Consider the following 26,520-nt stretch of genomic DNA (forward strand, 5'->3'; position numbering starts at 1 on the left):
TTATGAGGATTACATTATAGATTTTAAAAGGTAGCTGTTGAAAAATATGCAAAATTCACCGAAGCGGTTCGGACAAACTAACGGAAAATTATTTTTGAATTCTGTTCTCGGATTAAACAGTATCTACAGGGTAGTAATGAGATTACCTCGAAAATCCGATAAAAAAGGCTGAGGCGAAGTAGCTCAGCCGCGGCTTGCAATTTTTACTCAGAAAAACAACGTCCTGGAAGGAATTTCTCTTCCGCCTTCATCCGAATAATTTTCCGTTTGCACGAGGACAAAGACGAAGGATAGACCGACAGAATAAGGTGTCTCATTTAACTGTGTGATTTAGAATGATTAAATTAGAGATTTTTATATGCAGCATTGAAAATAAAATAAAGAGGATTGTCAGTTCTTCTTCATCATGTTGACCCGCAACGGTTCTGGGCCCCTTTAGTGACCAAAATAGTTTATTTCACCTTTCTAAAGGGGCTGTCACACCTTGACGTTTTAGCCAGCGTATGGCAACGTATCAAAATATACGTAAAACGCTGGCGTACGCTGAACGATAGATGTTTTTTTTTTAAGTTTTTGGCATATTCATAACGAGTTAGACATATGCATAACGTAATAGTAACGTACACAGAACGTTTCGATAACTTATAGATAACTTATACCAATGAATGCTTAAGGCCCGGTCACACCTTGACGTTTTAGCCAACATATGCCGATTTTTGAATTTTTTTTCTAAAACGCTGGCACACGTTGAATACGTTATGGGTAAGTTTTGATAACATTGAGAGCACGCTGAAAAACACTGCCATACGTCGTTGTACGTTGGCTTTAAACGTTGTACTTTTTGGTTGTCCTCAAATTTTTTCATGCTTGAAATTTCACGACGTATGCCGGCGTATGACTCACACGTTCCGCTACGCTGGCCACAAGTTGTATGCACGGTCTGCGATCGTTGACAGACGTCAACACATGCTACTTGTAAGTTAATCATAAGTTGAGACACGCCGAGGTAATGTTTAGCGTACCCGAAACTTATTTCTAACCTATGATTAACGTGTTGTTGGCACGTTACGCGATCGTTGCCACACATCGACAGACGTTACTTTTAAGTTACTCATAGGCTGAAAGACGTCGGTATAATGGATCGTCATTGCGTCAGCGTCCACGGCCACGGCCAGGACACTTATTTGCAGCATTCTTCAAACTTTTCTTCGGCATGACGAGGATGTTCACACTTCGATGTCTAGCTTGGCTATGATTCCAATTGTCCATCGGCAGCGTCTATTTAAAATAGTCGAGTTTGAGCGTTTTAACACGTTCAGAAGAAACGCTTCAAATTTCCAAACCCCAGCGTCAAAAAACAAAGGCGAGTGACAGCAATTTAAATCGTTCATTGTAAACAATGAAAATAGCTGAGTGGTACCGTTTAAAAGTCGTTGAGTGTAAAAAAAATCCAATTGTTGAGCGCAAGCGGCTACTTTCAATAGTGGAGATGCATCCATTTAAATCGTTGAGTTTATCATTTAAATCGTTAAATCGTTAAACGCAAGGACGATGCATCATAACCCACACCCTCCCCCTCACACTCACCTACTACTGCCAACATGAACAAACTACTACTAATACTAATACTAATACTAATACTGATACTGTTCCTGCTGACATGGACATCGACTCAAAAAGGACTCGAAAACACTGTTGGGTTCCCCTTTTATGAACACCATTTTTATATACCAATTCCCAAAACCGCTGGGAACACGTCTTTATATGGCAGTTGTAAGCTAGAAACACGTTAATTTTTTTTTTTTGTCGACGGGAAGACGTCATTGGAATACGTCTACATACGTCGATGTGTGTTGGGACTACGTAAAGAATTGGTTCAAAGCACGTAAAACATAAGTTAGAAATAAGTTTCGCGTAAAAAAGACATTACCGCGACGTGTTTCGACTTATGAGTAGCTTATAAGTAGCCTTTGTGGACGTGTGTAAGCATCCACATATCGTGTGTAAAACTTATCCCCATCGCATGCGGAACGTGTGTCATACGCCGAGTACTTCGTAAAATTTCAACATGTTTAAAATTTCTTGACGTACTCTACTTACTACGATGTATGATAGCGTACTTTAGCGTTGTACTCACGTATATCAAACTTACTCATACCGTATTTGACGTGCCCCAACGTTTTAGACACATTTTTCTTAGGTCGGCATACGCTGGCAAGATCGCCAAGGTGTGACCGCGATGTTGACACTTCCATTTCTATGGCAGTTATGATTCGAATCGTTGTGCGTCAGCCTTTTAATAGGCTACGTCACGACATCGTCGGCGATGCGTGCAACGCGCTATGCCTAAGTTAGACTATCGTTGGGCATCGGTTGTGTAGGCCGACAACAGGTTCAGCATTCGTTGGTATAAGTTATCTATAACACAACGAAACGTTCTGTGTAGTTACCAATGCATTATACATAAGACCAAGTCGCTATGAATACGTCCGAATCTTTAAAAAAAAAAACATCAAAAGTTCAACGTAAGCCAGCGTTTTACATACATTTTAATACGTTGCCATCGCTGGCTAAAACGTCAAGGTGTGACCGGGCCTTTAGCATGTTGTCGGCGTTCACAACGTATGCATAGTGCGCGGCAGCGTATCGCCAATGATCACGTGGCGTAGCCTATTAAAAGGCTGCCACTCAACGATTCAAATCATAACCACACGAGACATTGAAGTGTCAAGGCCCTGTCACACCTTGACGTTTTAGCCAGCGTATGAAAAATTTGCCGAATACGCTGGCACACGTCGAATACGTTATGGGTAAGTTTTGTATACGTTAAAAGCATGATGAAGCACGCTGGCATACGTTCTAGTACGCCGAGCACGTCGACAAATTTTAAGCATGCTCAAAATTTTTCGACGTATGCCAGCGTATGACTTACACGTTCCGCATATGCTGGCCATAAGTTGTAGACACATTATGCGATCGTTGACACGCGTTACTTGTAAATTACTCACAAGTCGAAACACGTCAAGGTAATGTTTAGCGTACCCGAAACTTATTTCTAACCTTTGAGTAACGTGCTTTGAACCAATGTGTAACATGTCTCCAACGCACATTGACGTATTTGATTGACGTCTTCCGGACGACCACAGAACTTACTGAACGTGTTTCTAACTTTCAGCTACTGTATAATGGCGTATTGGCAGCGTTTAGGGGAATTGGTACATAAAAATGGGGTTCACAGGAGGAACCCGTCAGTGTTTCAGACTCCATGGTGAGTACATGCCCATGTCAGTCGTATCATTCGTAGTAGTAGTAGGTGAGCGTGTCATTAGTAGTAGTAGTAGGTAAAGAGTTCCAGAGTTTGGCAGTGGAGGGGAAGTAACAAACATCACGGTCCAGCCTGAATTGCCAATGGCCACACAATTAGCATGTGATGTCGTGGCTTGTCGAGTATTCCTTGGTCTCACAAATGGTGGAGGTACACAAACAGCAAGTTCTGGCGAGCAGACACCAAAGTAATATCTGAAGAAAAGAGGAAGAGCCGTTGATGCAGTGTAATTTGAGCAGGTCGAATTTTGAGGCCACATTGGTCGAGTTCACAAGTTGAATAACTTTGCATTCAATTCTGTCGAGTCAGTTCGTGGAGCTTAAACCTCCCCAGATGTGAGAGCAGTCCTCCATACATTGACGAATCAATCCTTTATATAGTTGGAGCAATTGTTCAGAGGAGAAGAATCTTCAACATCTGAACAGGACTCCGAAGCTTTCAAGTTTGTCGAATTTGGAGAGCAGTGATTGAAAGAGAAGGATAGTGATGGTCAGGAGACAAATCTTGTCATCCCATGATGTCCTTCGGGAAGAGTCAGCAAACGATCCCCGGCACCCGACCCAATGGCCAAATTCCAAATTCCAGCCATAACTTATTAACCGTCAAGCCGGGTCAGCCGATTCTGAACACTCGGAAGACAGCCGGTTATGAAAAAAAACATCACGTCAGAGCTTATGACCGATCCCTTTTCCCGAGACAACGTTGATGATGGAATTTCGTCACTGATTTCATCACCTTCAGAAATGAGAAGTTCATCCATACCGACACATATTCACTCAACTCACCTTCAGATATGAGTCGTTCATCGATATGGACTCGCACATAGCCACTCAAATCACCTTCAGATATAAGTAGTTCATCCATATAGATTCGCACGTCGCCACTCAACTCACCTTCAGATATGAGTAGTTCATCGATATGGATTCACACATAGCCACTCAACTCACCTTGAGATACGAGTAGTTCATCTGTATGGACTCGCACAAAGCCATTCAACTCACCTGCAGACATGAGTAGTTCATCCATACCGACACATATTCACTCAGCTCACCTTCAGACATGAGTAGTTCATCGAAATGGACTCACATACAGCCATTCAACTCACCTTCAGATTTGAGTAGTTCATCAATATGGACTCACACATAGCCACTCAGCTCACCTTCAGATATGAGTCGTTCATCGATATGGACTCGCACATAGCCACTCAAATCACCTTCAGATATAAGTAGTTCATCCATATAGATTCGCACGTCGCCACTCAACTCACCTTCAGATATGAGTAGTTCATCGATATGGATTCACACATAGCCACTCAACTCACCTTGAGATACGAGTAGTTCATCTGTATGGACTCGCACAAAGCCATTCAACTCACCTGCAGACATGAGTAGTTCATCCATACCGACACATATTCACTCAGCTCACCTTCAGACATGAGTAGTTCATCGAAATGGACTCACACACAGCCATTCAACTCACCTTCAGATATGAGTAGTTCATCAATATGGACTCACACATAGCCACTCAGCTCACCTTCAGATACGAGTTCATCTATATGGACTCACACGTAGCCACTCAGCTCACTTTTAGATACGAGTCGTTCATTTATATGACTCACACACAGCCACTCAGCTCACCTTCAGAAAATAGGAGTTAATCTCTATGGAATTACACATAGCCACTCAACTCACCTTCAGATATGAGTAGTTCATTTATATGGACTTACACAGAGCCACGAAGCTCATCTTCAGAAAAAAGTCGTTCATCCATATGGACTCACACATAGCCACTGAGCTCACCTTCAGATATGAGTAGTTCATCTATATGGACTCACACATAGCCACTGAGCTCACCTTCAGATATGAGTAGTTCATCGATCTGGACTCGCACATAGCCACTCAAATCACCTTCAGATATGAATAGTTCATCCATTCCGACACATTCACTCAACTCGCCTTCAGATACGAGTGGTTTATTTATATGGACTCACACATAGCCACTCAACTCACCTTCAGATATGCGAAGTTCATCTATATGGACTCACACAAAGCCACTGAGCTCACCTTTCGATATGAGTAGTTCATCCATATGGATTTGCACGTCGCCACTCAACTCACCTTCAGATATGAGTAGTTCATCTTTATGTACTCACACATGGCCACTCAGCTCACTTTTAGATAAGAATAGTTCATCAATATGGACTCACACGTTGCCAGTCAGCTCACTTTTAGATACGAGTAGTTCATCTATATGGACTCACACACAGCCACTCAACTCAGCTTGAGACACGAGTCGTTCATCTACATGGTCTCGCATGTAGCCACTCAACTCACCTTAAGATATGAGTCGTTCACCGAAATGGACTCACACACAGCCACTCAACTCACCTTCAAACATGAGTTGTTCATCTCGATGGACTCACACATCGCCACTCAGCTCAACTTTCGACACAAGTAGTTCATCTATATGGACTCGCACATTGCCATTCAACTCACCTTCAGATACAAGTTGTTCATCTATATGGACTCACACAGAGCCACTCAACTCACCTTCAGAAAAGAGTAGTTCATCTAAATGGACTCACACATCGCCACTCAACTCACTTTCAGATACGAGTGGTTCATCGATATGGAATCACACATCGCCACTCAACTCACCTTCACATATTAGTTGTTCATCAATATGGATTCACACGTTGCCACTCAGCTCACCTTCACATATGAGTAGTTCATCTATATGGACTCACACATAGCCACTCAATCACCTTCAGATACGAGTCGTTCATCTTTATGGACTCACACAGAGCCACTCAATCACCTTCAGATATGAGTCGTTCATCTTTATGGACTCACACGTAGCCACTCAACTCACCTTCAGATACGAGTCGTTCATCTATATGGACTCGCACATCGCCACTCAGCTCACTTTTAGATACGAGTCGTTCATTTATATGACTCACACACAGCCACTCAACTCAGCTTGAGACACGAGTCGTTCATCTACATGGTCTCGCATGTAGCCACTCAACTCACCTTAAGATATGAGTCGTTCACCGAAATGGACTCACACACAGCCACTCAACTCACCTTCAAACATGAGTTGTTCATCTCGATGGACTCACACATCGCCACTCAGCTCAACTTTAGACACAAGTAGTTCATCTATATGGACTCGCACATTGCCATTCAACTCACCTTCAGATACAAGTTGTTCATCTATATGGACTCACACAGAGCCACTCAACTCACCTTCAGAAAAGAGTAGTTCATCTAAATGGACTCACACATCGCCACTCAACTCACCTTCAGATAAAAGTAGTTCATCTCGATGGACTGACACAAAGCCACTCAGCTCACCTTCAGATATGAGTGCTTCATCGATATGGAATCACACATAGCCACTCAGCTCACCTTGAGATATGAGTAGTTCATCTAAATGGACTCACACAAAGCCACTCAACTCACCTTCAGATATAAGTCGTTCATCTCCATGGACTCGCACATAGCTACTCAACTCACCTTAAGATACCAGTCGTTCATCAATTTGGACTCACACATCGCCACTCAGCCCACTTTGAGATACGAGTAGTTCATTTATATGGATTCACACATAGCCACTCAACTCACCTTCAGATATGAGTAGTTCATTTATATGGACTCACACATAGCCACTCAGCTCACCTTCAGATTTAAGTCGTTCATCTGTATGGACTCACACATAGCCACTGAGCTCACCTTCAGATATGAGTAGTTCATCTATATGGACTCACACATAGCCACTGAGCTCACCTTCAGATATGAGTAGTTCATCGATCTGGACTCGCACATAGCCACTCAAATCACCTTCAGATATGAGTCATTCATCCATTCCGACACATTCACTCAACTCGCCTTCAGATATGAGTAGTTTATCGATATGGACTCACACATCGCCACTCAGCTCACCTTCAGATACGAGTAGTTCATCTGTATGAACTCACACATGGCCACTCAAATCACCTTCAGAAAAGAATAATTCATCTCTCTGGACTCACACATGGCCACGCAGCTCACCTTCAGAAAAGAGTTGTTCATCTTTATGGACTCACACATTGCCACTCAACTCACCTTCAGACATGTGTAGTTCATCCATACCGACACAAATTCACTCAGCAATCCTATCCCCGAGAAGGCATTCCCACAACACTACAAGAGTGACAAGATGGTGGCACCACCTCTTCTTCTTTCAACTGCTCTCGTTAGGGGTCGCCACAGCAGATCAACCGTCTCCATTTCGCTCTATCCTCCACGTCTTCCAGAGACACTCCAACCACCCGCATGTCTGCCCTCACCGCATCCGTGAACCTCTTCTTTGGCCTTCCTATTCTCCTCCTACTTGGCAGCTCCATCCTCAGCATCCTTCTTCCGATATACTCCGCTTCCCTCTTGTGCACATGTGCAAACCATCTCAATCACACCTCTCTCACTTTGTCTCCAAACCGTCCGACCTGCGCTGTCCCTCTAATATACTCATTCCTTATCCTGTCCATCCTCGTCGCTCCCAACGAGAATCGCAGCATCTTTAACTCTGCCACCTCCAGCTCCACTTCCTGTCTTTTTGTTAGCGCCACCGCCTCCAAACCATACAACATCGCTGGTCTCACTACCGTCTTATATACTTTCCCCTTCACTCTTAGTGTTGCAGCTACCCTTCTGTCACAAATCACTTCTGCAACTCTTCTTCACCCACTCCATCCTGCCTGCACTCTCTTTTTCACTTCACTACACTCTGTTACTTTGGACAGTTGATCCCAAGTATTTAAACCCATCCACCTTTCCCACCTCAACTCCTTGCAACCGCACCATACCACCACCCTCCCTCTCATTTACGCACGTGTACTCCGTCTTACTCCGATTCCCCTTCTCTCCAGTACGTACCTCCACCTCTCGAGGCTCGCCTCAGCCTGCTCCCTACAGATCATGATGTCATCCGCGAACATCATAGTCAATGGGGACTCCAGTCTGATCTAGTCCGTCAACCTGTCCATCACCATTGCAAACAGGAAAGGGCTCAGAGTCGATCCTTGGTGAAATCCCACTTTTACCTTAAACCGGTCCATCATTCCTACCGCACACCTCACCGCTGTCACACTGTCCTCATACATGTCCTGCACCACCCTCACATACTTCTCAGCCACTTCCGACTTCCTCATACAATACCACAACTCCTCTCTTGGCACCCTATCATAAGCTTTCTCTCAATCCACAAACACACAATGCAACTCCTTCTGGCCTTCCCTATACTTCTCCAGCAACATTCTCAAAGCAAACATCTCCTCAGTGGTGCTCTTTCCTGGCATAAACCCATATCGCTGCTCACAAATCATCACCTCTCCTCTCAACCAAGCTTCCACTAATCTTTCCCACAACTTCATGGTGTGACTAAACTTTATTACACTTCTCCACTCCTCTGGCATCCTCTCACTTTCCAAAAATTTATGAAACAATCTGGTTAACAACCCCACTGCCATCTCTCCTAAGCACTTCCATGCCTCCACTGGTATACCATCTGGGCCAACCGCCTTTCCACTTTTCATCTTCTTCATAGCAGTCCTCACTTCATCCTTACTGATCCACCCCACTTCCAGATTCACTATCTCCACCTCTTCCAACCTTCTCTCTCTCTCTCTCATTTTCTTCATTCATCAGCTCCTCAAAGTACTCCATCCACCTTCTCAACACGCTCTCCTCGCTCGTCAGCACATTCCCATTTGCGTCCTTTATCACTCTAACCTGCAGCACATCCTTCCGAGCTCGGTCCCTCTGTCTAGCCAATCAGTACAAATGCGTTTCTCCTTCCTTTGTATCTAACTTCTCATACAGCTCACCATATGCCTTTTCCTTAGCCTTTGCCACCTCTCTCTTTGCTTTTCGACGCCACTCCTTATACTCTTGCCTACTTTCTTCATCTCTCTGACTATCCCACTTCTTTTTCGCCAACCCCTTCTTCCTTATACTTTCCTGTACTTCCTCATTCCACCACCAAGTCTCCTTATCTTCCTTCCTCTGTCCAGATGTCACACCAAGTACATTCCCAGCTGTCTCCCTCACCACTTTTTTTTGTAGTTGCCCAATCATCCCACCCATCTTTACCACCATCCAACACCTGTCTCACCTCTTCCCTGAATTTCATGCAACAGTCTTCCTCCATCTGGTCCTTCGTTCAGCCCTCACTCTCTTCCTCAACCTCACCACTGAAGTCATCCAACAGACCACCAATCGATGCTGACGAGCTACACTCTGCCCTGTCGCCACCTTACAGTCACTAATCTCTTTCAGGTTGCATCTCCTGCTTAAGATGTAATCCACCTGTGTGCACTTTCCTCCACTCTTGTATGTCACCCTGTGTTCCTCCTTCTTCTTGAAATACGTATTTACCACTGCCATTTCCATTCTTTTTGCAAACTCTACCACCATTTGCCCTTCCACATTTCTCTTGTTGAGACCGTACCTCCCCAATCACCTCCTCATCCTCTTTATTCCCTTCCCCAGCATGCCCATTGAAATCTGCTCCAATCACCACTCTTTCATCCTTGGATACACTCTCCACCACTTCATCTAACTCACTCCAGAAATCTTCTTTATACTCCATCTCACACCCCATATGTGGGGCATATGCACTGATGACATTCATCATCACCCCTTCAATTTCCAACTTCACACTCATCACTCGGTCAGACACTCTCCTCACCTCCAATACCCTCTTGACATAATCTTCCTTCAGGATTACCCCGACACCATTTCTCCTCCCATCCACACCATGGTAGAACAGTTTGAAACCACCTCCAATGCTCCTCGCCTTACTCCCCATCCACTTGGTCTCTTGTACACACAGTATGTCCACCTTTCTTCTCTCCATCATATCAGCCAACTCTCGCCCTTTGCCAGTCATCGTCCCAACATTCAGAGTTCCAACTCTCACCTGCACACTTCTACCCTTCCCCCTCTCCTACTGCCTCTGGCCCTGCCTTCCCTGTTTCCTTCTCTTCCTTCGCCCAACAGTAGCACAATTTCCACCGGTACCCTGCTGACCAACGGTACCGGTGGCGGTCGTTGGTAACCCGAGCCTCGACCGATCTGGTATGGAAATCCGTTTTATTGTCCGCATAATGATTTGGCATAGGTTTTTACGCCGGATGCCCTTCCTGACACAATCCTGATCGCCTCATACGACACACAGGGATATGGTACACCTATTCTAACCGGGACATACACCACTTGTCTCATCTAATTTGGGACATGACAGTAGGATCTTCGGGTTTTTTTTGCCAGAACTTTAAACCCAAAGAAAACAGTTTTTATAAACTGTACCAGCAACTGTGATAATTGAATACAATTCCAGCAGTGATTATTTGGTGGAAACTGATAAAATCTGGATGACATAAAGATTACAAATACTTTTCAAAACTTTACCGAATTATGTAAAGACACTACAAACCACTCAAAGTCTCAATTTGAAATATAATTTCTTTAATTTTACAGATTGGAGGCTTAAGGGAGAGTTGTATGTGAAAGGGTCAACGCACTGGCACAGATGAACTGTGCATTGGGCACCATGGAAACATTGACCATGGTGTAGTCCACCATCACAAGTTGATGCCATTGTCCATTGGCTGGAGTTCCAGTGGGTGGTAATCTGCTGTATGGAACATTAGGTGGAGTTAAGTTTTTGTGAAGTCTGTAAATCCATGCAGGCTGTGTTGTATCGAACAAGACTCGTTTGTCACCCCAAGAGAAGTGCTCTCGAGCTCAGATTGATGAATGTGTTCCCCATTCGGGCATTGTTTAATTTTGAATATCTCTTCACAGTATTCATAGATTTATTTTTCCTGTACAGGCACGTTAAGAAAAAAACCATTTGAATGTTAAATTTGTTCAAGAATCAAGATGTTCAACTGACCCAACACTGAATTTTGTGGAATGCAACAGGTTCAGTGATGGGGAGATGTCTCAACAGTAACTCTCTTCTGACTGAACAATGTTCAGGTGAAGGAAGACCTGGGTGAAGATTATTTTTCTGCAAATGGTGAGCCCAAAGCAGCTTACTATGTGTAGAAGTAATTTGCCTGAGGATTTGCTGTGCCTCGTATCACTTTGCATGCATTTGTGAGCTGGAGCGACACGGTGATAACATTCTCCTTTTGAAAATTAATTTTGTTGCAATGTATACAGCCATCCACACCACGTGCAAAAATGTGCTGAACTTAATGCAGTTTAGAGAATTCTGGATGTTAGGACTACAAATTTAGAGTGGGAAACTGTTGAGGTTTACTTAATTCCTTGTTCATTGCTCACATGACTGTAGCAGGCATGGAAATTGAAACCTCCACTGTGTCCATTGTATTGGTGAAACGTTTTTGTTGTTTTTGTACACATAGTCAAAGCTCATAGAAAAACTTCTCAAAAGGGGAGAATCGCTCTTGCTCATCTGACTGTCCACAGAATGACTTGGTCAGATGAAGCTGAGAATTTCCAAGTTGGAAATATTGCATTTAATTTTGAACAGAAATAGTCATTGTTTTACCTGACCAGTCAGAGAGCATGCTATTTCTTAAAAAGGCTTCTTTTGGAGGAAGACATTTTGCAAGAACCTGTGAATTTCACTTATTTGTCAGTTGAACAATTAATTACAAAAGCTAAAATGGACAATGAAGAATGTAGAATCGGTCTATATTGTGAAAGCATGTCAATATGTATCGGTGGACAGATGGAACAATTATAAACAGGACGTCGATTGAGGTGGGCGAGCCGCCATGGGAAGGAGTAAGAAGCTGATATTTCGGGCAGTAACCTTTTGACGGAGCAAAAGAGGGACAATCCACATCTGTTTTTCAGCTTTCCTCCAAAATCTCTTCAGTGAACCAACTGAACTTCACATTTTGTCCAAACCTTCAAAGATAAGATAAAGAACGAAACAATTAATTACTCTTGGTGGGTGATTTCACAAATGACTATCAAGGAAGAAATGTTTTCACTCGAGTTGTGTTGACAAATGTCAGGAATAGAAAATTTGGAAAAATGAAATTTTGCAGAGAATATAAATGCAGATTAATTCTGTTAATATTGTTGTGGATCTCTGCCACTCCGGCGTGCGGGCGACCGCTTTTAGCTAATTGCGGTCGCGCGCACACCGACCGTGGCAATCTAGTCGTAGCTTTCGGATCAACGCCGAAATCCAGCTACGGGTGTGTTTTTTAAGCACACCACAACCTTGTCAATGCTCTGCCTGCTTCAGGGTCGATCGCCGAATTCTTGATTTACCTAATTATTCACGCGGACAGACTACCGAGAGGTTGTACCTCAACGGGACCTGCTTGGAAACGAGCCGCTTAAGCAGCTCGCTCCATTGGCGATAATAAACCGCTCGGCAATCGCAAAGTCCTGTTGGACCCGATTTTACAGATTGGAGCTTATAGGTGTTAAAAACCAGCTATTTATTCCAAACGCAATTATGGCAGCTCAATGGAGGAAGGGATGCAACGAGCAGGTGAATATTCAAACAAAGGAGACATTTATTTCCAATGCAGGCACGTATGTATGCAATGAATGGGGGTGAGGGACAAGACACGAGCAAAAATCTACAGCCGTTGTCTATTTATTATTTACATGTACTTATAACAGTTTTCTACTTATAGGACAAGGCGCCACAGACTTCCATGCAAAAACCCCAGGAAAGAAAATGCGCAGAACAGGGCCTGTAGGCCTTTAATGTTCCTCAGAGCTGTGAAGACCAAAGGAGCTCCACAAGAACGTGCAGGTTACCTGCCACCCTCGTGGTCTTGTCGTCAACACGGCAGTTGGTGTAACGGCAGCTCAATTGGTCCAGGCTTCGCCGTGCGGCCTGGTCCATCGGGCTTGGCCGACGACGCCTCAGAGGAGCGAACGGGTCTTGCTCTTTTGGAGTTGATGCTCTTTTAAGAGCCCGCTCACTCCTCAGTGTCGCTCAGACCGTCCCGGGGCCCGATCACTTCGGACCGTTTATGTCGCTGGCTGGCAACTTCGCTGCCCCTCCACCGACCAACACCACTGCACTGCAGGCTTGACTGGACTCCAGGCTCCAAACTCCGTACTGAACTCAACTTCGAACTCCAGAGCTCCGTACTCACCCCCGACTCAATTGACTTCTCGGCGCCTCAGTTCGGCCTTTTATCGGGTTCGGGGGGTGGTGTTTGGTGTTTCACCTCCGACCCTTCACCCCCCGCTGGCTCCACCCCTTTTGTCATTCTGATCCGATGTTGCAGTCAGACACTGACGTGGTAGAAATCACTGGCTTTCGCTCCAACGAGGAAGCCGTCGTGTTTGTTGGCGGAGATGCTGCTCGTTCGTGGATGCCATTGCTGGCGGAAAGATGGCAGTGCTTATGGAGATGATGGCAGTTGTGGCGAAGCTGGTGAGATGTTGTTTGTTTTAAAGTAAAGATAGCAAAAGAATAACGGCCAACGCGAAGATGCACAGCCCGGTTCACGAATAAATCCCGTTATAAATCGGTGGGGAAATCTAATCTGGACACACACTTATCGACATAACTGATCTTGAGGGAACCTGAAGGAACCTGAATGGTGATCTGTGAATTTCCACAACCATAACAATATATTCTTGGGAAATGAAGGTTCCAATATACAAAACACAGAAGTCTCAGTAAGTTTGCACAGTCCCCAAAACCTCTTGAAATTCCTGGGGAAATGAACCCCTACCCCTAATTCTGTGCTCATGGCCTCTGGCATTTATCTATTCAGACCAAAAATATTTGAGACGGTGCAGGTGGTAACTGATATGTGCAACACATACAATACTGGACCGATCTCCTCGTCAACACCACTCCATAAAATCACAATAAATACCTTTGTTTTCAGTTTTTATTGCCTTTAGAGATTTGTAACCATGGCTTCCAAGAGGAAAACTGTTGCAAGTGATAAACCAATTGCAAAAACGTTGAGGAAAGTGATGTCTGACACAGAAGGAAACATGTTTTGGGTGGGGTTGGTCAGGGCGAGAGTGTGCAGCATCACTGGAGACATTATGGCATTCACGAGTCCAGTATCCGCCAAGTTAAGAAATCTACAGAAAACACAAAGAGGACAGTGAATGCTCTGGTTTTGCACAGCGAGCGAGGGTGATTCCGATAAATCGCTCCAGTTCATAACACATGACTTTTTAGATGAGAGGAAACATGACCCCCATGTAACACAAGGGTTTTCTGTTATTTGACAATCCACTTCATATGTGGAGAACATAATTTGTTGACTTCAAATTTTTATGAAAATGAGGATAATTAATTGCAGTTTACTCCATGTCACAGAAGTTGGTGATTAACGCTGCAAAAGGTACAACTTGAAATGGTTCTGTGGTATAACATAACATGCTAAGCTAGTATATTTTTGCTGTATGTATATTGAAATTCCTGAAATCTAGTATATTTTTGCTGTATGTATATTGAAATTCCTGAAATATTCAATGGAATAACAAAACAAACAAGATTCATTCTTTTTCTTGTAGTTTATTCCATTGTCAATGGTTACATAAAACATTTGTATTAAAAGTCCTGAAACTTTTAGATCCTCAAGGAGGATCTCTAAGTCTTACTCACGTTGTTGTTCTTGTGGACTTTTTTGTTTCACAGCCTACAGTTTTCATCGAAACTCCCTGAAACGTGGCATATATATGTAAAAATACCCTGCACAGACAGTAACCATCTCCGATTTTGAAAATTCCTCCAAAAAAAGTTGTCATAACATCACCGCTAATGGAAATCGCCTATACCATTATCTACGAAACTAAGCAAGCTTTTTGAATTCTGTTTGCGGGAATCAAGCCGGGCATTAGCACAGATAATTACTTATCGCAAACCTGATACATCACAATGACGTCAGTCTTTTTTTATGATATCATCAAGAGGACGAGGATCGTCGCTCATTTGAGCTTGTTGTTCTGGAAATTTGCTCTTCCATGGCTGTGCAAACCATTGTTTGAGTATTGTACGACTGAATATTTCATTTAATTCACATTTTTGCAGCTCGATCCCCATTGGCATATGTCATAAATCCTTGTAAAAGTCTGCTACTTGGCTGCCAGGTGAAGTCTTTCTGAAAGTGCAAGTTCCCTTATTCATTGTTTCTTAAGATGCATCCTCATGTGTCAATGCCATGACTCCAATATCTCTGTGTACATTTCTCTGAAGAATAGTGAGTAAAGAGAAGTCAATCTGCAGCATGTCGCTCTGTACCAAGAGTCGTCGTACCTTCACAGGGAGTTTAATCTTCTTTTGTTGCTGCAATAAAGTCATGAAGTCTGAAGATTATGAGCAGAAAGACTTGATTAGCACTTGTGAAAAGATACATGTGTGCACTCAATCATTTGGTTGCTCATCATCATACCAAGAACATATGAGGCCCTATCCTGGAGAGAAGCCGTTAAAGAGCTGCCTATGTTCTAAAAACATCTCAACGAATGAAAATCACATGAGGACGCACATCGGGGAGAAGCCGTATAAATGCAGTGTGTGCAACAAATCATTCCTTCTGAATTCAACCTGTGAATCACATATGATGACTCATGCAAGGGAAAAGCCACACAAGTGCACTTTGTGCAATAAATCATTCACTCAGAAAGCAAACTGCCAGAGACACATGAGGATTCATACGGGAGAGAAGCCGTTCAAATGCGGAGTTTGTAATAAATTGTTCCGCCATTACGCCACCTATCAGAATCATATGAGGATTCACTGGCGAAAAGCCATACAAGTGCAGTTTGTGCAATAAATCATTTATTCATTACTCAAACTGCAAAGTACACATGAGGGTTCATAATGGAGAAAAGCCATTCAAGTGCAGCGTCTGTCCTAATTTATTCCATAATTACACCACCTGCTATCAGAATCACAAGAGGACCCAGACTGGGGAGAAGCAGGAGAAGCCATACACTTGTAGTGTGTGCAATAAATCATTTAGTCTGAAGTCAACCTGTCAGGTCCACATGAGAACACACACTGGAGAGAAGCTGTATAAGTGTACTGTGTGAGGCAAATCATTTCTTCGGAGCTCACTTTTCCAGACACATGTGGACACAAACTGGAGAAAAGCCATACAAGTGCACATTGTGTAATAAATCATTCACAAGCATTACAGCCTGCCAGAGACATGTGAGGAATCACACAGGGGAGAAGCTATCAAATGTTAATAGCTCCCAAATATTAAAATACATTGAGGTGTCCTCCATAGAGATGGTCTCTCCCCACTTATGTTCTGCTTAGCTCTAGACACTTGAAATGAGGGGATGTGGATATAATCTGGCCTACAGCAGAACATATGAAGGATAAATTAAAGTCACACACCTCCTGCACCTGGATGTCCAAAAACGTTTTGTGTGAAATGATGAAAAACCAAGACAAGAGCTAATTCTGGTGAAAATTTTAATACTACACATACAAAGGCATGCCATCATGTCCAAAGTAATCCATTTGCAGATCAAAGATAACTTAAATTTCCAACCTCAAGAAAGACCATGGATGTACAAGCCAAGAGTTGTCATCAAAAACAACGACATCGTGCTCACATACGATCTGACCATCCCATCAAGTATGAACATCACACTATAACCATGGTGTTCAGATAGAAAAGGGAAAGAACGGTATTCGGCAGTACCTTTGAGTTGGCATTTTATTATCGACAACGATATTGAGATGTTGGAAAAATAAGGTCCACTGGACTTGCAGCTTATCTGGGCCCTGGCCGAATGTTCCAACCCAAATTTGGTAGCAGTCCGGCTGATGGGTCTGCAGAAGATCTTTGAAGGGATGTGCGTGATTTTCACAATGATTTAATAAGTCCGCCATTTTGATACACTTCCGGTTACATGATTGGCATGACCTCCGCAATTTAACACCACGACCCTGTTCTAATGTTGCAACCCAAATTTAGTAGCATTCTGACTGGTGGGTTTAGAGAAGATCTTTGAAGGAATTTACACGACCGCCATTGTAACACACTTCTGGTCATGTGATCTGTATGGCTTCCGTATCAGGATCCTGTACTAATGTCGTAACCCAAATTTAACATTCTGATTTGTGGGTCTGCAGAAGATTTTTGACAATTTATGTGATTTTTTTTTCCCGAAAATTGACTGTCGACCATTTTGACACACTTCCGGTCATGTGATCGGCTTGACTGCTGCAATTTCACATCTCTACCTTGGCCTAATGTTGTAACCCAAATTTGGTAGCTTTCTGACTGGTCGGTCTGGAGAAGAAGATTTTTGAATGAATTTATGTGATTTTGCCAATACTTTATTAAGTCTGCCATTTTGATACACTTCTGGTCACGTAATCCCTATGACCTCTGTAATTTAACCTCATCACCCTGGCCTAATGTTGGAACTCAAATTTGGTAGCATTTTGACTGGTGGGTCTGGAGAAGATTTTTGAAAGAATTTATGCGACCGCCATTTTGATACACTTCCGGACACGTGATCCGCATGATTTCGACAATTTAACATCCCCAAAAATATTAGCTTTCTTTTCAGAAACTACACGTGCAATTCCAATGAAACTTGACCACAACCTTCATCATCTGTGATGCACCAACATTTGTTTACAACATTAAAAACATTCGTGGTCTAATAGGGTCTACAGGGATGGGGGGGGGTGGAGGTTGCCCCAAAAATAGGGTATTTGCTGTCTTCTCCGAAACTACGCACATGGTTCCAATGAAACTTGACCACAACTTTCATCACCTGTGATGCACCAAAGTTTGTTTACGGCATTAAAAAAAATAATCCAAGGGTATTTACTTTTTTCTCCATTACATATTTTCTGGGTCATCCACACCTCGCAGTGGTTCCCTGTTTTTCTTATCCAGCCACCACCAGTTAAGCTCCCAGGGGTATTGCCCCTATTTTTTTTTAATAATGTGAACAAACTTTGGTACATACCGGATGATGAAGGTTATGCTCAAGTTGAATCGAAATCATGTGTGTAGTTTCAGAGAAGAAGTTGCAAGTGCTTGTGGACAGACGGACAGACGACACACCAACCCATAAGCTCCCCGGAACTACGTTCTCGGTGAGCTAATGAAGTCAAAAGAGCCTGGAAGTTGAGCATTGCTGACGTTTACGAAGTCACCAGAGTACTAAAGAATAATCTCACATGTATCAATACGAGTTCCCTGACAATGAACTTTGATACAGAATTTGGCACATCAAAGACTACACTATTATTAGCTAATTTGGAATTGGAATTCCAGATAAGATATTGTATTGTCATTCACCGTCTATCTGTAGGTCTCCTATTTTGACATCTCCTGCCAAACCACTGGGTCGATCCGGCTGAAATTTGGCAGCAACATTCCGCTCATTACTGGTAATGGGGTTTACAAGACTCGGTCCGGTCACGTGAATTTGTCGTTCAAAATGGCCGACTTAGTAAATTTCTTCAAAAATCTTATTCTCTCAACCCATCAGTCAGAATGCAACAAAATTTGGGTTACATTAGGCCAGGGTAAGGATGTTAAATTGCAAAAGTCATTCTGATCACTTGACCAGAAGTGTGTCAGAATGGCTGACTTTATCAATTTTTGGGAAAATTGTGTGAATTCCTTCAAAAAATCATCCTCTCCATATCCACAAGTCAGAATACTACCAAATTTGGGTTACAACATTAGGCCAGGGCCCAGATAAACTACAGGTCCAGTGGTCCTATTTTATTAATATTATTATAATATATTGTTACGAATTCGCGCCCGCCGGCGTGCGATCGGCCACGTACCTCCAATCGCAACCACGTCGCCCACCGGATGGACAATTCAGTCGTGACCCTCTTGGAACTATCGCCAGGAACCAGTCACGGGTGGAGGTTTAACCTCACCACAGCCCAGTCCGCATTCTACCCATGCGAAATAGGTATTTTGATATTTCACGAGTGACCCTAAGAACTCACGCGGGTAACCTACCGAGGGGCCATACCTCGCCGCAGGTTGGCTGGGGACACGAACCGCTAAAGCGTTCCATTCCGTTCTAAACGATAACCGAGCGTGTATTATCGCCAAACTCGCCAGATCTGATTCTCTTAAACGGGTGTTTAAAACCCACTAATCATTCCACAATGCAAGATGGCATTTACAATGGGGGAATGAGGACGCAACGAACGGGATCCATGTCACACAAGTACATTTATAATAACACACACGTATTCAGAAGCAAGGAAGTCATGCAATGTACAAGAAACAAGTAGAAAGCGTTACCACCGAATACGAGCAATGAACAGTCACTTACACAGGTCTACTTATCGGGACACGGTGCCACAACAACCATATAAAAGCAAAAGAAAGACCTCCGCATAGGCAGGGAGGTAGACAGGGTCCGTGGACCTTTATGGCCGTGAGCCTTGGCTGACCGAATAGGCTCACGAGACCGATGCAGGTTACCTGCCCCCCTCGGTGGTCGACGAGTTGTGATGCCCCGTCCCCACGGCAGCTAGCGTGGCCGCGCCTGATTCCGGGCCTCCCGCGTAGCCGGCAAGCTCTCTCCGTCGCTCCTCGCCCAGACGCACAGGTTTGCACCACACAGCTGGCAGAGCTGCACCTTCAGTCCGCGTCTCTGATGCTTCACCCGGACTCATCACCGGCCCGTGCCCCCAACAACAGGTCGCTCCACAAGACCACTGGGAGACGGGGGAAGAAATCATGCACCACAGGGAGAACGCTGGAGCATGAACCAAGAGGAAGAGAGAAGCCCCAAGAGGTGGACCAGCGCCAACGAGACCAAAAACGAGAGGGAGAGAGAGAGGAGGGAACCTCGCGTGCGGTCCGCCTTAAATAGCACGGGGCTCCATCCTTCGCTCCACCCCGTTTTCGGCTCCATCTTCTTTCGAGAAGCTTCTTCCAAAGAGGTGTTCCTCCCCTTTTTCCGCCCCATGCCATGCATCCACTAATCAGGAGCAAGCACCTCGCCGCTTCTCATTCCAGTCTTGGCGCCGCAGAGGAGTGCAAAAACCCACGCACTCACACAGGTTTCCTTGTCTGCGTTTTCACTCTGCATGTTCGAACTCCTTTTTGGCGCAAAAAGGGTTGTAGCGTGCTCTGTCGGTCCAAAATAACGATAGAGAAAGAAACATACCATCTCAAAGGGTCACAACCCAGTGAACACGAAGAATTCCCTCTAAACAACAGTGGGGGAAACCTATCTAACACCAACTTAGCGGCATAAACTAATCTAAGGTCCTTTATGATGTATTGCGAATTTCCACAGCCGTAACAATATATTTTTATCATTTTATTTTTGCATAATCAAAGGCTCATATTGGATATGCCACACACACATGGACATATAGATGAACATGTGTGACACCACGCAAGACTGTAATATGAGACAAACAGCCAATGAGCTTGGGGAGAGTGCCATCACTTCCTGAGGTACTCTGGGTACCAGTGACATCACAACAATGGAAACATATTTCATACCGCACTCAAGGGGCATTTCCAAAGGATTTTCCTCCTCATGGATGCCCAGCTATGGGGATTGTCTGTGAGCTTAGCATTTTAAAAGCTGAAGGTCAAGCAAGGAAGCAGCATGCTTACCATTTTTAAAGTCTTTGGTATGACTCGTCTGGGATGTGGTTCCAACCCCAGTGAAGTGGATGCAAAATCATAATGCAACCGAGTCTGGTTAATCTGTCATTGTTTGTCCGTGTCTATATCATATCCTTTTTTGTCACTCGAGTAATGGTTTAATTACCTCCACCGAACAAAGGTGGAGATTATGTTTTCACTTCTCCATCTGTCTGTCTGTCTGTCTGTCTGTGAACAGGATATCTCAAGTTGTGGACAGTTTTGGACAAAGTTTTGTTGACAGGTCGGGTGTGTGATAAGGACGAAATTCTTTGATTTTGTTGAGGATCCGGATACTCGAATTTTAAAATGATTCATCACCACTGAGAGAGAGGGCCAAAAACGATATATTGCACAATATCTCAAAAAGTTATGGATGAGTTGATGAGGTTGCAAGAACAAGCCAATTATATTTTCGATCAGGTCCAGATCCTGATCTGGCCTATCAGTGGGATACAAAATGTAAACTGTTCCGCCGAGCAGAGGGATGCATTCTTCTGAGTGCCGTTCTAATTTTTTTTATGTCGCTTTCTAAACTGTTACATAACCAAGGCTGGGTGTGTCAAGCAAGGAAGCAGCACGTACCATTTTAAAAGTCTTTGGTAGAACTCAACCGAGCTCCAATACTTACAGTGAACAATAGCTATTACACCACCAAGTGCAGTGAATTGATAAGTAATGGGAAGAAATATTTCAACAAACTGCAGTTTACGTGTTTTTGTCTATCAATAACAATCTTCAAACGATCCTATAATCGTCAGAACAGAGATGACAATAAGCCTCCTCTGGTGATAACACGTCATCACTTCGTCCTCTTATTGCGATCCTAATCTAAAGATGGATACTTTTGACCCTGAGAGGACTCAGTTATGTCTTTAGAAATCGGCAAAAGGAGATCACAACCACCGGAATTAAAATAAATTGAGAGATAATCTCATCATTATGACTGGCTTATATCAAAAAAAAATTCATCTTTAAAAACTCGAACGAAGAATGACATCACATAAACAACAACAAAGCCAAAACAGAAGAAAGCAAAATCATTGGTTTGAAAATAACTTAAAATATATGATAAAGGTGGAAGGTGGTGAGATGAGGGTCCTTTAATGTGATGGGAAGGAAGATCATTTAGGATTGAATAATTAAGAAGAACGAGGTCCTTTACCATTGGGACATCTTTAATCAGGATGGGAGTGGACATTCTTGTCAAAAGATAAATTTCATGTTTCTTGAACAGGGTTTGACAAAGAAGAAAAAGAGTAACAACTGCAGAAGAATAAAATGTCCAAATGAATGCAAATGGCTGAGGTGCGAATTTTTGATAAAATATAGGAAAGTAGAATACAAAAATTTTATAATTATTTCAATTGTTTTCTTTATAAAAACAAAATGCTGTGAATTTATGCTTTGAAATAAATTAATAAATTACTTTTTTAGAAATTTGATTTTTTTTGTCCCTGTGTTTATTTGTCTCCTCATTACTCTCAAAGCCATTTATTTACCATGTTCACAATGGTGTTTGAAAGTACTGTACAGTAAAATCACAGAAGGAAACACCAGTCAGGTTTGAAGATCAAAAGTTGTGGGTATAGGGATGTGAAGGAGTCTGAGAATAATATAACCAAGAATTACCTGAAAATATCTGTTGTTCTTCCTCCACACCAATCAGTTCTTCGAACCACATGCTTGTCAAAGTAGACATCTCTCTGGCCGTTATGAGAGAACCACCTCAGCGCCATCAAGTCCAGCATTTCACTCAAGCTGACTGGCAGAGACTTCAAGCGACCATCAAACTTCTAGACTGGTCTGCCATCTCCACATTCTCAGACATCAATTCATCCTGCGAAATATTTCAAAAAAAACTTGCTCTCACTCATGCACAGATTTATCCCCTCTCGTGTTCAGTTGTCCGACCCTCCCACTCATGGTTCACCGAAGCTTGTGCCGAGGCAGTTGTCCTGAAACAACTTGCCTTTGCCTCATGGAAAGCAAACTCAACTGAGAGCAATCTCACTTCCTTCCACAAAGCTCAGAACAAGTGTGTGTCTAGCATCAGGAAAGCCACAAAACAACGTCTTTCAAATCTCAAGTCTGAACTCTCAAACCGCTCTCCCACCTCCAAATCCTGGTGGCATCTAAAAAAAAAAAATCTGTTTCTGGTGTATATTCCCCCTCCATCCCCTCCATCCCCTCTCTTACCTCAAATGGCCGCACTGCTGATACCGCACATGAAAAAGCTGATTGCCGAAACTCCATGTTTGTATCCAAATGTTGTGTCCAAAACCCATTGTTTTCTGCACCCACCTTACCAAGTCACACACAACTGTCCCTGGACTCTTGTGTCCTTTTCTTCTGACAAAGTAGAGTTTGCTGTCAAACCTCGACTCAAATTCTGCAACCGATCCAGACGACATCAACCCACGTGTCCTAAAAACCTGCTCCTCTGCTCTTACTCACCCTCTCTCTGGTCTATTCCCCCCTATTATTTGCTCAAGGTCATCTGCCATCTGCTTGGAAATCAGCAAACATTACCACTCTGCATAAAAAGGTACAAAAAAATCCCTGCAACTACAGACCAATCAGCTTTCTCCCAATCAGCAAAGTTATGAAATCCATCATCACTTAAGACATTAAATCCTTCTGTTCTCCCAACAATATATAAAGGTCTTCAATGCCAGACATGAAATCAGAGCCATGTCCCAAGACATATCACGTGCTTTTGACACAATCTCACCAAACTCTCTTCCTCTGATATCCAAAGACATCTCCACTAATGGCTCACAGACTTCCTCTACTGCCGCAGCCAACTTGTAGCCCGAAATGGAGTTCTCTCAACCCCTCTTCCTGCCAAGCTGGAGTTCCTCAAGGTAGCGTTGTGGGCCCTGTTCTTTTTCTGGTTTTCATCAATGATCTCTCCGACTCTCTGGAAAATCCTTTTTATCACTTTGCTGATAACTACACCCTTTGCCATTACATCTGTCATCCCTCAGACCGGCAAGCAGCAGCTTCTTCGCTCTCTGCAGATCTGGATAAAATCACAAATTGGTCCAATATGTGGTAAATGTCTTTCAATCATGACAAATCTCACACTCTCACTATGTCTCTCCAAAAAGACCGTTTGGACCCCCCCCCCCCCATTTACTTTCTCAACAATCCTCTTGAAGAAGTCCTTTCATTCAAACTTCTGGATCTCACAATCTGCTATGATCTTTCCTGGGAAAGCCACGTTTCCAACCGAGCTTCCAAAGGCAGTCACCGACTGGGAATCCTCCATCGTGCAAAGTCCTTCCTCGTCCCACCTGAGCTCCTGACCATATACAAAGGTTTCGTCTGTAGCCTGATGTAGTACTGCTCGCCTCTCTGAGCTGGTGCTACTGCCTCTCACCTTTCTCGGTTCACGCTGTGGAAACCAAGGCATTTCGGATCATTGGTATCTCCCGCGATGAGGCTGAGTCTTTGGGCCTCTCACTCTCTCACCGCAGGCAGGTTGGTGGTCTTTCTGTCTTCTACCATCTTGCCCCCCTGCTCTGTCTGCGATATGTCCCCCTTGCCCCCCATATTTCCACAGGGTGCTCAAGATCCACCAGTCACCCCCTTCTGCCAAAACTACGAAAATCACAAATCACTGCTCACCTTCACTCTTTCATTCCTCTTTTTTCCCCACCTTTGGAGTAAACTCCCACACTCTCTTCAATCCCACTCTTCCCTCCAGGTCTTCAAAGCAGCTGTTCAGCACCATCTCTTATCTTCCCCCATCCAAAGCCACGATCTTTTCTCCCCCCATTAATCCACCCCAAACCTCCCTCCTTCCAATTCCCTGCCTTCCTTCCCGAAAGTTCCTCGTCATGTGAGGTCCTAAAAGTCCCTGTAATGTCCATCTTGCATACCCCGTTCCATCCCGCTCCCTTCCACAGATCTAATATCTCTATTTCTCACTGTTTTTTCCTTCCCTCTCCCACCCCTCTTGTTTCCTGCCCCCCTTGTTGTGCGTTGTGTGTCAGCAAAAAATGAAATGTAATAACAAGGCATTCTTTAAGTACATAAGTGAAAGGCAAGTTTTGACCTATTGAGGAATCACACAAAGAGATTGATTCATGATGAATGCAAGATGGCAGGCTTATAAAATTAATTTTGTTTAAACATTCGGGGTTGGAGTGGAGAAAGCAAAGAAGCAACTCAGTAAGCTAAGATAATATGTATCCAAGAATATCAAGAGAGGTGATGGAGCATATGAGAGTGATGTTAATCTATGTCTTTAACAGCTCATTGGAGTCAGGGCAGATACCAGAGGATTGGAGATCGATCCTGCCCATGTCAATATTTCTCAAGACAACGTGGGGTAATGTGTTCTATGAACTCTCCAGTTTAAGAAACGTTCCAGAGAGGAATAAGGGAATTATTGGATTTGCGATATATGCAAGATATCCCTTCTTGAGAGTTTTCCGTCTGTCTGTCTGTGTATGTGTGTATGTGCGTCTGCAACACCAGGCTCCACAGCACAAACCAGCGAACCAATTTCGATGAAACTTTGGCAACATGTGCAGTATTTGTTGGGAATGTGCGCATTTGAATTTCGTTGCCAAGCAACCACCCGTTGCTATGCTGTGGCCGTAAAACCGCGTACAGTATTTTCAATACTTGTCCTTCAGTTTTGAATGTGGAGAAACGAGACTTCAGAATTAAACACTTCGAGATATTTAGAAAATTTTACTCGAGCCGATTTTTCATTGAGGTTTTATTTTTCAAATGGTAGTCCTTCAAAAATCGGGTGTCTATTTACCATCATTTTTTATGAGGAGTGCCAGTTGGCAAAATATGCAATTGGAAAAATCTTGCCAGGCAGAGGAACAATTGTATGTAAACCAATACGTCTTGGCAATGAATCTTCGTCGGTGGATCGGTCAGAATGAAAAGCACCGTATCCAGCTCTTCGATCCTTGCGAATCCCTCGTCGCCTACCGGCTTGTTTATTTATAGACCTCTAAGTTCAACTTTAGTTTTCAAGAGGGTGTTGGAGACGTTGGGAACATATTAAGAACAATTTAAATACAAAGTAATTAAGGGCAGTCAATATCATACATATATATACATATATATATATATTTTTTTTTTTTACCAAAACTCATTATATATATATATATATGTATGTATGTATGTATGTATGTTCCCAAAATACAGCCAAAACAGTGCATGATAGCACAAAAAAAAACTTCAGCCCATCTTAGTCACCATTCTCCTGTGGTGTACAGTATAAAGTTTCATTCAAATGGGGTTTGGTGCACGTATGTTGGCGATCCTAATCCGTATGCATGAATATTTTTCCGCCTGCAGCAGGTATATACGAGGTTTGCCATCCTTCATGGTGTGGATTCGCACTTTTCGAACCCGACCGTTTGTGCTGGGCAATGTTTCCATCACAAGTCCAGAAGGCTAGTCATTCCTGTACGCATCCACCTTCAGCAGAATGATGTCAAGGGTTACGTTTCTTGACTTTCCACCCCATGGACAGGGCTGCAGGTTTGCAAGGTATTCTTTGCACCATCGTGATCAGAAGGTATGC

At 43.4% G+C, this 26,520-nt stretch overlaps 1 protein-coding gene across 2 annotated transcripts in view; it reads right to left on the reverse strand.

The window, feature by feature from the left end:
* Window positions 1-12,828: 12,828 nt before the first annotated feature.
* Window positions 12,829-26,520, reverse strand: part of LOC147010027 (uncharacterized) — a 44,554-nt gene continuing 30,862 nt past the window's right edge. The window contains exons 4-5 of one of the 2 annotated variants that reach the window (XR_015052677.1): window positions 22,593-22,800; window positions 12,829-14,421 (exon numbers count right to left, since the gene is read on the reverse strand). Coding sequence is in view for 1 of the 2 variants with exons in the window: in XM_085861105.1 (XP_085717231.1) it covers window positions 14,390-14,421 (32 nt within the window). In the remaining variant the exon portion in view is untranslated. The remainder of the gene's footprint in view (window positions 14,422-22,592; window positions 22,801-26,520) is intronic. The other variant, XM_085861105.1, reaches the window with a different exon arrangement.

This window comes from Eptatretus burgeri, chromosome 17, assembly GCF_056783735.1.
Source record: "Eptatretus burgeri isolate ZD-2024b chromosome 17, Ebu_testis_v1, whole genome shotgun sequence".
NCBI lineage: Eukaryota > Metazoa > Chordata > Myxini > Myxiniformes > Myxinidae > Eptatretus > Eptatretus burgeri.